This window comes from Leopardus geoffroyi, chromosome E2, assembly GCF_018350155.1.
Source record: "Leopardus geoffroyi isolate Oge1 chromosome E2, O.geoffroyi_Oge1_pat1.0, whole genome shotgun sequence".
Classification (NCBI taxonomy): domain Eukaryota; kingdom Metazoa; phylum Chordata; class Mammalia; order Carnivora; family Felidae; genus Leopardus; species Leopardus geoffroyi.
The window spans coordinates 61,777,938-61,788,777 of record NC_059335.1 but is presented as its reverse complement, the minus strand read 5'-3'; the positions used below and the strand labels follow the sequence as shown (position 1 = coordinate 61,788,777).

The window sequence follows — 10,840 nt, the reverse complement described above, 5'->3', positions numbered from 1 at the left end:
CGATGGGACGCCGCCGCCGGATGCGCAAGGGTCCGCAGCGGGAGACACGGTCCGCAGGGCCCGGGACCGGCAGAGGGCGCGCGCGGGGCCGGGCGGGGCCGCACCTGTGCTGCGGGGCTCGGGGGGAGGATGCTAGGGGGAACCCGGGCCCCGGAGCAGCTGCGCGCCCCGCCCCGCGGGCTCCTCCCCGCCGCCGCGGCCCCCCGGCTGCTGCCCCGATGCGCTGCGCCGGGAGCTGGGGCCGCGTCGCCGCCGCAGCTGCAGGGGCGCCCGGGCCGGGTGACGCCGACGCCGCCCGCGCCCCTCCCAGACCCCGCTGGCCGCATGGAGCCCCCGGAGGGCGCCGGCCCCGGAGGTGAGTGTGGCCCCAGTCCCTAGAAGTCCCCGAGCTTCTCCTTCCCCGCAGCCAGCATAGCCCCTTCCCCCCCCCCCCCCCACCATCTCGCCCGGCCCAGGGCCCACTCATCGGCCGCTCCCGGGGGCCGCAAACACCCACCGGTAGCTCCGAGTCGAGCCTGGCCGGAGCGGGTGGAAGCCTGGCCTGCCGCCGGGGAAGCCACGCCGGGGGCATCTCCCGGGAACGGCCCCCGCGCTAGGCGGGGGGCGCACACACCGCGTCCCCGCCCCCTTGTCTTCTGAGCTTCAGGCCCCGGCAGCCGCCAGGCGCGCTCCTGGGTGGTTGGCCCAGAGTTTCGTGCCGAACCCCATCCCAGCAGAGCCGGGGTTCTGGGGGTCAGGGCATGGGGCGTGTCTGGGCCGTGGTTTGGGGTCCGGGTCGGCGAGGCGTGGGGTCGACGCTGCCCTCCTGGGCCGCGCATCTGCTTTGTTCGCCCAAGTCGCTATTCACCGGGGGCTCGGGCAGGGAGGCCGCCTCTGGGATCCCGCAGGGCACCGCGCTTGGACAGGCCCCGGGTGAATGGGGGGGAGGGGGGGGGCAGCGCACCCGGCAGGGCCTTCGGGGCGCCTGCCTCCAGGCTAGCCGGGGTTGTCGGCCTGGGTGAGGCACAGGGGCTCACATCTGGGAGGGCAGGTGTGCACGGAGACCTCCTGGAAGCCTCTGTCAGCTCCCGGTGACTCTGGCGTTTGAGATCCTACCAAGGTCTCCCCTCTTGGAGTCTGGCCCAGGCAGGGTGGCAGCTGGTGATGAGAGGAAAACTCTAGGAACCCCATTTCAGAGTCCTTTCAGGAAGAGTGTTTGGGCGCCATCAGCGCCTCCACCGGCCTGGCCAGGCCCCAGATGCATCATGGGTTTCCTGGAGGTCCCATCCCAGGGAGCCACTCTTGACCGCACAGGGACCTGTGGAGGGACACCAGCCACATCAGCGACCTCATCTGGAGCCCAAAGGGATGGCCCCGAGGGGTGTCCTGAAGCAATGGGCCCACCCACTGCTGTGTCTGCAGTCTGAGTTGGGCAGGTGCGTCCCAGACAACTGTCTGGAGGACCTTGTCACCCTCCCTGCAAGCCCCACCAGACACACCCAGAGCTGGTGCGTGTGGGTTTTCTTTGTCTTGTCATTTGTGGAAGGGATCCACCTTTTTCTTGCTATTGACAGTCCCAGAACCCCAGGACTGCCCCGTGGCAGCTTTGAGGGGATGTGAAGGGAAAGGTGAGGGCTGGGGAGCACAGAACTGGGAGATGGGGGGAAAGCAGCCTGGCCTTCAGTTTTCATGCCCACTTCTGTCGGTGGGGACAGATTCACTTCCCTGCAGGGCTGCGGGAGCCCTGAGTGAGGTAAGGAGGGAAGGCGTTTGGTCGGGAGAGGGGCTTTATGATTTCAGTTTCCGACTCTCACTTACTGAGTGCACAAACATGTATTTATCAGGTGCCCACCCTGTGCAGGAGCAGCGGTGGGAACACGGCAGGGGCAGATGGGGCCACACTGACGGGGCTCATAACTCTTGTTACCTGGTAGCCATTTCCTGCCTACACAGTGGCCTGGTGACCTCCATTCTGTGGGATCTCGTGAGGTCACATATGGGTGGCTCTGTCATTCTCTCAGCTCACTGACTTTTGAAAACTTTATTTTGGAGCGTGTGGGACACACAAAGAAGTAGACGGTGCAGTAGAGCTCTGTGTGCCACTCCCCAGCCTGCTCCACCAGACCACCAGCCTCCTCCCTTCGGTAGTAACTCGTAGCCAATCTAGACACACTATTTCATCTGAAAGGATCTCTAAAAGATCAGGTCTTCACAGAGCATGAGGAAAAGCCCACTTTTGCATCTCAACAAATTAACAATGATTTCTTTTTTGAATGTCTGAGAGAGAGCGTGAGTGGGGGAGAAGCAGAGAGAGAGGGAGAAGCGGCGGGGATGGGGGTGGGGGGGAGAATCCCAAGCAGGCTCCACGCTGTCAGCACAGAGCCCGACGTGGGGCTCAGACTCACAAGCCGTGAGATCACCACCTGAGCAGAAACCAGCTCGGACGCCGAACCAACTAAACCTCCCAGGCACCCCAACAATAATGTCTTCATACCCACGTGCGCAGACATGGAAATGAGAAGGGAGGCGGTGCACTTCTTGAAGGGCCCCAGCTGGGGAAAACCAGGGTTGTGGCCCACCGGACTCCAAGTCCGTCTGAACAGCCACAGGGAGAGGCCGTGGCCCTGTACCGAAGAGGCTGAGCCTTGGCGAGGCCCACCCAGCACCCTCAAAGTCCAAGGGCGGGGGGCTGGGGAGATGGGGTGTGAGTGCCCCCCACCTCTGTGACCCTCTCTCCCTCCCCCCTGCAATTGTGTCATATATATTCATTCATTCGCTTCGTTAATTTGTCCACCTGTTCGTGCAGTGCACCCCCTCAGTGCTTAGGGCAAGGCCCAGGGCACGCAGCAGGGAACTTGCAATTTGGGCCAAGTGCTCGCACAAACGTGCCGGAAAGTAGGTCAGCCGCATGGCACAAGGTAACCCTATCACAGCCATCCACTCACATCAGCCACCAGTGCCGGGGGGCAGGACTGTGGTAACCCAACTGCGGTCCCCATGGGGCACTGGTTCGCTGTCTGCACAGGGCAGGGCGGCGCGGCAGTGGCCCTGCAGGGGCTTAATGGGGGCTGTGCTGAGCTGAGAATCAGTGTTGCTACCCCACCCCCGGGCCCCAGGTGACCCAGGGGCTGCTGAGCCTGGCTGTCAAGCACACCTGCCCCGTGCCTGCTTTTCACTCCTGTCTCATACCCTGGAAGAGCCGTGGGTCTCGTCCATGGAGAGGTGATTCCTAGCACAGCCGCCTAGTAACTATGCGGTTGGGTGTTGGGCTGGCTCGTGCATTCAACAAACATTTATGGTGGACCTACTGTGTGCCGGGACCAAACGTAGGTGCTAGAGGTCACACTTCTCTTACCCACTCCCAGGCTCTGAGCCTGATGCCTGGTGCGTAGTAGGTGCACAGCAATTGTTAGTGGATGTCTTGAGTCCTCCTGGATTTGCCCTTCGATTCCAGCCAAAATCAAGCTGTTTCCACTGAGGATTTTTTTTTTTTTTAAGATTTTAAGTAATCTCTACACCCAAAGCGGGGCTCGAACTCACAACCCCGAGACCAAGAGTCCTATGCTCTACTTACTGAGTCAGCCAGACACCCCTGAGGCTTTCTTTTGAGGTATAATTCACATATCATAAAATTCGTGCTCTTAAAGCATACAGTTCTGTGCTTTTAGCATATTCACAACGTTGTGCAACCACCACCATCATCTAATTTTAGAATATTTTCATCAACTCGGTGGGGTGGGGGTGGGGCCTAGGTGGCTCAGTGGCTTAAGTGTCCAACTTCAGCTTCAGTCATGATCGTGTCATGATATCACGGTTCATGAGTTTGAGCCCCGCATCAAACTCTGCCCTGGCAGTGCAGAGCCAGTTAGGATTCTCGCTCTCTCCTCTCTCTCTGCCCCTCCCCTGCTTGTGCTTCTTCTCTCAAAATAAATAAGCTAAAATATACATACACACATATGTGTGTGTGTGTGTGTGTGTGTGTGTGTAAATTTTTTCATCAATTCGAAAAGCAACCCCATACCCATTAGTTCTTTCCCCATTCCACACACACCCCAGCTCCTGGAAACCACCACCTACTTTCTATGTCTTTTCTCATCTACTCTTCTTATTTTTAAAACTTTTTGTTTTTGGGGCGCCTGGGTGGCTCAGTCGGTTGAGCGGCCGACTTCGGCTCAGGTCATGATCTCGCGGTCCGTGAGTTCGAGCCCCGCATCGGGCTTTGTGCTGACAGCTCAGAGCCTGGAGCCTGTTTCAGATTCTGTGTCTCCCTCTCTCTGACCCTCCCCCATTCATGCTCTGTCTCTCTCTGTCTCAAAAATAAATAAACGTTTAAAAAAACACACACTTTTTGTTTTTAATGTTTATTTATTTTGAGAGGCAGAGAGAGAGGAGAAAGAATTCCAAGCAGGCTGCACACTGTCAGTGCAGAGCCCAGTCAGGAGCTTGAACTCAAGAACTGTGAGACCATGACCAGTGCCAAAATCAAGAATCAGACGCTACACCGACTGACTAATGCACTTTTCTACCCTTTATGGATTTGCCTGTTCTGGACATTACATATAAACGTTACCACAGCGCATGGCCTTTTGTGACCGGCTTCTCGCACTTACCATGTTTCTGAGGTTCATGCATGTTGTAGCCTATGTCGGTGCTTCCCTTCTTATGGCTTCTTCCGGTTCTTATGGCTGAGTAACATCCCATGGTGTGGATGGACACACATCATCCGTTGATGGACATCTGGGTTTGACTCCACTTTTGACTACTGTCATACTTCAGCGAACATTCGTGTGCAAGTGTTTGTGTGGATGTGTGCTTTCAGTGATCGTGGTTATAAGCATAGGAAGGGGACTTCGGGGTCATGTGGTGACTCCATATATAATCGTTTGAGGAACCACTAGATGGTTTTCCACAATGGCTATACCACTCTACATGCCAAGGTCAATCCTGCTCCTTCTGAGGGGCTCAGAACCTTCTCTGTCCCTGGCCTCTTCTGCCCTGGCATTTTGACTTTTAATCTCCATTACATTCTTCCCGACAAAAGATCCGTGAGTGTCCTTTATGGCAAAAGTTGCATCTTCTGCATTTTCATCCCCCCACAGCTTTGACACAGGCCAAGGACCAGGGTTTACAGAGTACAGACCACCCCAACTGCCAAGAGACATGGAAAGGAATAAAAAACTAGACACCTGATGACTTTGAAACACTCAGGGCTGCCATTTTCTGTTGGCTCCATGATACCATCGACCGCAGATGCTTTGTTATTTCAGAGATGTTGAAATTTGTCAAAATGTGCCTCTTACAGTCAGCACAACAGGCTAGGCTGTCCGAGACCCCTGGACCCCAGCATCTGTAATGATGCTCATCCCCCACCTCATACTATCTCAGCACCTATGGACTTCATCCTTCCCACCTGGCCTGCATCTCACATAAATGGAGGTAGAGGTCATCCTACTCAGCTCAAAACCCTTCAGCGGCTTCTCCCAGCTCACTCAGAGTAGCAGCCAAGGTCCTGATGACATCTGTGTGATGTGCATCCTCTGCTGTGTCCCCCTGCCTCACCCGTCACCATGGGCCATGGGTATAGAAGTGTCTCAGAATTACGACAACACACACCAGCGTGATGTGAACCCATGGATACTCACACCCTCAGAGAGAGGGACTGGGGTTCTGTAGTCCCCACCTCAAGGAAACAAAGCAGTGTCCCATGGAGTAAAGGCTCCTTGAGGATTCTCGACAGGGATTCTCAGATGGCTGGTCGGAGGTTCAAGACAGGCGTCCCTGCTGACCCCAGCTCAGAGCAGGGTCTGAATCACCTCTCTTGTGCCATCTTGCTGGGAAGGTGTCCTTGCTGGGCTGGGAGGGCCAGGACACTGGTGGGTGTAACTGTATCCTCCAAGGATATTCCAAAGCCACAATCCAAATGTGTCAGAGAGCTGGAAGCCAGATCCCCTGAGCCCCTACCTAGCTCCAAGCCCCATGTGATGACACAGCATGGGCAGGGCCCAGTCCCATCTCCCCTCAGCTATACTTCCCAGGAACAGTGGTACCCTCCAAGAGGACGCCACGGTGTTACCCAGAGAGCCCTACAGCTGTGAATGGATGGCATTATCTTCCCACTCAGCTGGAAACCCTTTAGACCCACAGGCCCTGCTGGGCGGCATCCAGGCTGCTGACCACCCTGTTGGGGGGGGGACAGGCCCACCCCTAACAGGCAGCTGTTGGCAGTAGGGGCCCGACTGGACCCTCCTAGATGCAACACTCAAGGCAGATGCTCCTGTAGCTTCGCGCACACCCAGCTCTCAATGTTGACCCCGTGGGACAGGCATGGACGCTGGGGCATTGCAGAGCACTGCTGAGGGGAGTCAGGAGGCATTTGTTCACTCTTTTGGGGGCCACAGTAGGGACACGGAGGAACCAAGGGGTCCAGCTGCCTCAAGGAACGTGCCTCACAGGTCCTCTGGCTGAGTTCAGGGAGTGACAAGGTCAGGCAGCAGGAGGGGGAGATGGGCGGGTTCTGGAACATTTTGGAGAGGCTGGTAGGAGGTACGCATGGAGGGACGTGAGCTGAGAAGACAAGGTGTTGGGCCGAGGAACGGAAGGGTGCAGTTGGTGCTTCCTTGGGGGCAGGGACCCCATCTCTGAGCGGCTCAGCCTCTACCAAGCAGACTGCCCACAGGGCCTCCTGCTCGCATCTGAGAAAATCATCAAATGCAAAACACGAGTAATTACATCTTTCAAAAAAAAAAAAAACAAAAAACAAAAAAACCCTGCAAACCTGGAGGAACACTCCTCAGTCTCTTACTATGAAAATGCGTTATTCAGCATTCAAACACAACAGCATTGACTTTAAAAGTCAATCCACAGAGGGCAGGCAGGCCAGCAGGGGCCATTCTGGATCAAAGGGACCCAAAAGGCAAGGAAATGCTAGAGAGACCACTGCACCCTTGGTTGGACTTAAGAGTAGAGACAGAGGACGCTGTTGGACACCCCCTTCCCCATCCACAGGAGGCCACTGCCCAGTGGCCCTCGTCTGGCATCCGGGCCCAAGGCTACCCGAGGCTACCCTGCTCACTGCCCGGGGCCTCAAAGGGGGGCTCAGTGAACCAAACACCCAGGTCTTCCCCGCCCCCATCTCTCCTCCCAGGTAACACCGTCTTTGTTGCAGAAATGGTTAAGGAGGCTGAGGGGCCGCAGGCAGCCCTGGGCACCCTGGCCCATGGGACAGGAGACAGCTGCCACTCGCCCACGGCCGAGGAGGAGGTGGGCATCCCGATACCAGCACCGGGGCTCCTGCAGGTCACAGAGAGGCGGCGTAAGTGCAGCTGACCTGCCCAGCGTGTGTCCCACGGGGCCCATGAACCCCTGGGAAATGGAGGGCAGGGTCCCCATCCTGTCCAAACAGTACCCCAGGTGTATCCAGGGTGGCAGTGGTGGTGGTGCTGAGCTCTCACAGCTGTGGTTCTGTGGGCTTTGGCTGTACCATCTGCAAAGTGGGGGACCCCAGAAGATGTTTCGGGTTGAGTGTGTGGAGTACGGGGGTGTCTGGGTCTGCCCCGTCTCATCCTGGCCACACAGGGCTTCACCCGGAGCTCTTCTTCCCTGGGGCTCATGGGGGGCCTTGGGTGGACGGACTGCGCCCATGACGAGCCATCCCCCTGCCCGGCCCCGCAGAGCCCCTGAGCAGCGTCTCCTCCCTGGAGGTGCACTTTGACCTCCTGGATCTCACTGAGCTGACAGACATGTCCGACCAGGAGCTGGCTGAGGTCTTTGCTGACTCGGACGACGAGAGCCTGGCCAGCGAGTCGCCAGCAGGTGGGCTGGCGTTGGGGCGCAGTGAGCAGCGTGGGGCGGTCCTGGGGCCCAAGCCAACCAAACACAGCTCTCCTCAAACCCCTGTTTCAGAAAATAACTGTTGCTCGCATGTGTGTCAAAATCACTGTTTGTCACTGTACCATTTCGTTCAATATTTTGGCATTTTATTCTTTCTAGTAATCTCTATCCCCAGCATAGGGCTCGAACTCACAACCCCAAGGTCAAGAATCGCATGCTCCTCCAACTGAGCCAGCCAAGCATCCCAATATTTTTGCATTTTACATGTGTATTTGCCCAACTTTAAGGAATTTCCCTCCTGTTTTCCTCAATTCTCCTTTCCAAACGCCAACAGAAGGCCAAAGCCATAGTCCCACCAAAAAGTGAAATTTACTAAATGTGAATGTAATCATTCACAAGTTAGGCTAAGCCACGTAGGGTGGCCTTCATCGACCCTGGCACCACAGTTCAGCCTTTTGTTTCCCCTTCAGTTGCTGGGGAAGCGTTGCCCTTGACCCAAGACCTATAGGGCTCCAGAGACAGCCACGCAGCCAGTGGGGGTATGGGGACCCAGGGACCGTTTTCTCTCCCTGATCGCACCTCGTGCAGGCAGGGGGTGGAATGGGGGGCTCAGGCTCCAGCTCTGTACCGTACAGGATGCACCCTGGGAGGGTGACGGACTGCTCAGACGCTGTGGGCCAGGTTCACAGCCAGGGTGGGATCTCAGCTGCACAGAGACCCTCTTTTTTGTGGGCATCACAAACGCCCTTGCCCATGCCGCCTCCAGACCCCCATGTCCGCAGTGCTGGTGGCCTGGCATCTGTGTTTTCTAAACACCCGGGGGACCCCAGTGTGCAGCCAGACCCCCGTGTGAGAGGCACATGGGGGCCCAGCCCAGTAGCTGCAGGAATGACCTGACCCTTATGTTCCCATCAGGCCTGCACCCACTACCCCGGTCTGGCTGTCTGCGCTCCCCCTCCTGGACGCGAACCAGGGCCGAGCAGAACCGAGAAAAGCAGCCACTTGGTGACCAGGAGCGCCAACCAGCAATTGTGGACACATTTCTCACCGTGGAGAGGCCCAAGGAGGACTAGGCCAGCTGGCCCCGGGGCCCAGGCAGGACAAATCCGGACAATACTGACCCCATGGACACTGCCCACCCATGTGGCTCTGGGTCAGGTTCTCGGGGTGCCCCAGCACAAGCACAGCCCAATGGCCTTATGTCCCCCTCCGTCCCAGTCCCTGAGTCTCGGACAACAATGGCTGAGGACGAGGTGGGAGTGGCCTAGGCCTTTTGGAAACTTCTGTCTGCAGGAGGGGTGCTCTCATCTGCCACAAGAATCCCGAGGGGGTGTGGGGTGAGGGGGACCTAAGTCGGAGACAGCTTCTCTGCAAACCCCCTGAGGGCCTCAGGGTTCTGGTCTGGGAATGGCCACACCGTGCTCCAGCCCGCGGGATGCTCTGCTATCCAGCCAAGTGTGTGGGTAGGGGAGTCTGTCCTGAACAATGCCACCTTCATTTCAGTCCCATCCTCTTCTTGCCACCCAGGGAGCATTGCTGGCACCAGGGCCCCCTCCTCAGGCCCTAAGACCCTGCTTGTCTTGGTCCCCGTGTGACAGCCGAGCCCACCCTCCGTGGTCCGTAACACCAAATAAGGCACAACCGCCTCAGACTGTGTGGGTGGGCGGGGTCTGCCCTTGCCCGGGACACAGTCCGGCATCTGTGCCCCTGCTTGGCGTCCTGGCCTGGGGTAGAGACGCCCGAGGGGGACTGGGAATATGAGGGGCCCTCGCACAGCCCCCAGGCCCCAACTTAAGGGCATCAGGCTCAGCTGCTCCCGATGCTGCTTTTTATGAGCTAAGGGATGAAAGAGGCTTGTGGTCTGACAGCAAATCCAAGAACAGTTTAAAAATAAGCACGTAAGTCTGCTTTTGGTCCCCAGGCCAACCCGCCCTGACCCGCTTCCCACCGAAACGTTTCCACGGGAGGAGAACCTGCCCTCCTATGGAAGCCCCGGGCGTGCCCTGGGCCCGCTGTGCACAGCTAAAGGCGAGTCCCCCGCTGAGAACACAGGCCTGCTCCCTCCACGCGAGGAGGGCACCATCCCGAAGTCCACTTAAACACAAACCCCGTCAGGGCAGCTGCATGGCCCCCCCGCCCCCTGCGTCTTTTTCCTCCATCTCTAGCCTTCCTGCTATGGCTTCCGCAGAGTTTATTTACAAACCTTGGGATTAAAATCTCACCTCTTCCCAAGGCCCAACCAGTGTCTCTTCCTTTCTCGGTGACACCAGAGCTCAGAAGAGCGTGTCGCGGGTAGAGGAGCTGCCCTAGCAGCAAAACTGCGCTGGGCCTTCTGCAGCTGAAGCCACTGGGGGTTCCTCGGTGCTGTACTCTGGGCTGCTTATATGGGTCACGTGTCAGGGACAAGTGCCCTGGATTTCTAGTCCTTAGGAAGTGAAGATCCCCTCCTACGCATGCACACGCACACGCCCAGGCCAGAAGAGGCCCGAGGTAGCTCCCCGGCAAGTCTTCTGAGCCCAGGCAGGTTCCCAGAGCAGCGACTGGTCACGAGGAGGCAGCCAGCAGGTTGGGCCTGTGAGGAGAAGGCCAAGGGTGAGGCCCAAACCCCAATTCTTTTGATTACCCGTGTAACAAGGGGCCCAGAAAACAGGCCCAGGGCTCCTTGCCAGGCAGTTCCTCCTGCTGGCCTCTCTGGAGGGAAGCCCGAGCCTCCCTGATGGAAGGTTCTAGGCCAGGTCTCCCCCATCCCTGGGCCCAGGAAGTGACTCAAAGCCTGTGTAGTGTGTGGCCAGGTGGCCCCAACAGGGTGAAGGGGTGAAGGAAATGGCTTAGGAGACTCCAGAGGGAGCGAGCGCAAGGGTATCCAAGACAAAAAAACAGCAGGGGTTGGGACTCACCTACGTGTGCTGGGGGTGTGAGCCTGAGGGAGGCTGCACCAAGCCCCAAAATGGACCGATGCCCAGGTCCTGGACATCATGGGGCTTTCACGGGGTTGAGGAGAGCATCTCCCACCTCTGTCAGAGGGTCCCAT

At 57.9% G+C, this 10,840-nt stretch overlaps 1 protein-coding gene across 3 annotated transcripts; it reads left to right on the top strand.

The window, feature by feature from the left end:
• Positions 1-17: 17 nt before the first annotated feature.
• DBNDD1 (dysbindin domain containing 1) lies at positions 18-10,048 on the top strand. 3 transcript variants are annotated; one of them, XM_045440106.1, is made up of 4 exons: positions 18-355; positions 7,124-7,291; positions 7,651-7,791; positions 8,725-10,048. In XM_045440106.1, exons 1-4 carry the CDS (start codon positions 130-132, stop codon positions 8,880-8,882), a joined length of 693 nt encoding a protein of 230 aa, XP_045296062.1. In that variant the 5' UTR covers positions 18-129; the 3' UTR covers positions 8,883-10,048. The 3 variants fall into 3 exon arrangements, with proteins under 3 accessions (XP_045296062.1, XP_045296064.1, XP_045296063.1); XM_045440108.1 differs by lacking the exon at positions 18-355 and adding an exon at positions 3,166-3,589 and having other exon boundaries at positions 7,145-7,291; XM_045440107.1 differs by lacking the exon at positions 18-355 and adding an exon at positions 3,173-3,589.
• The last annotated feature ends 792 nt before the right edge of the window (positions 10,049-10,840 follow it).

Excerpts from the sequence above, each read along its gene's own strand:
- DBNDD1 (XM_045440106.1), top strand. The coding sequence starts at position 130 with ATGCTAGGGGGAACCCGGGCCCCGGAGCAGCTGCGCGCCCCGCCCCGC. Across the intron at positions 356-7,123 it reads GGAGGGCGCCGGCCCCGGAG|GTAACACCGTCTTTGTTGCA; the intron begins GTGAGTGTGGCC and ends CTCTCCTCCCAG. Across the intron at positions 7,292-7,650 it reads GCAGGTCACAGAGAGGCGGC|AGCCCCTGAGCAGCGTCTCC; the intron begins GTAAGTGCAGCT and ends CCGGCCCCGCAG.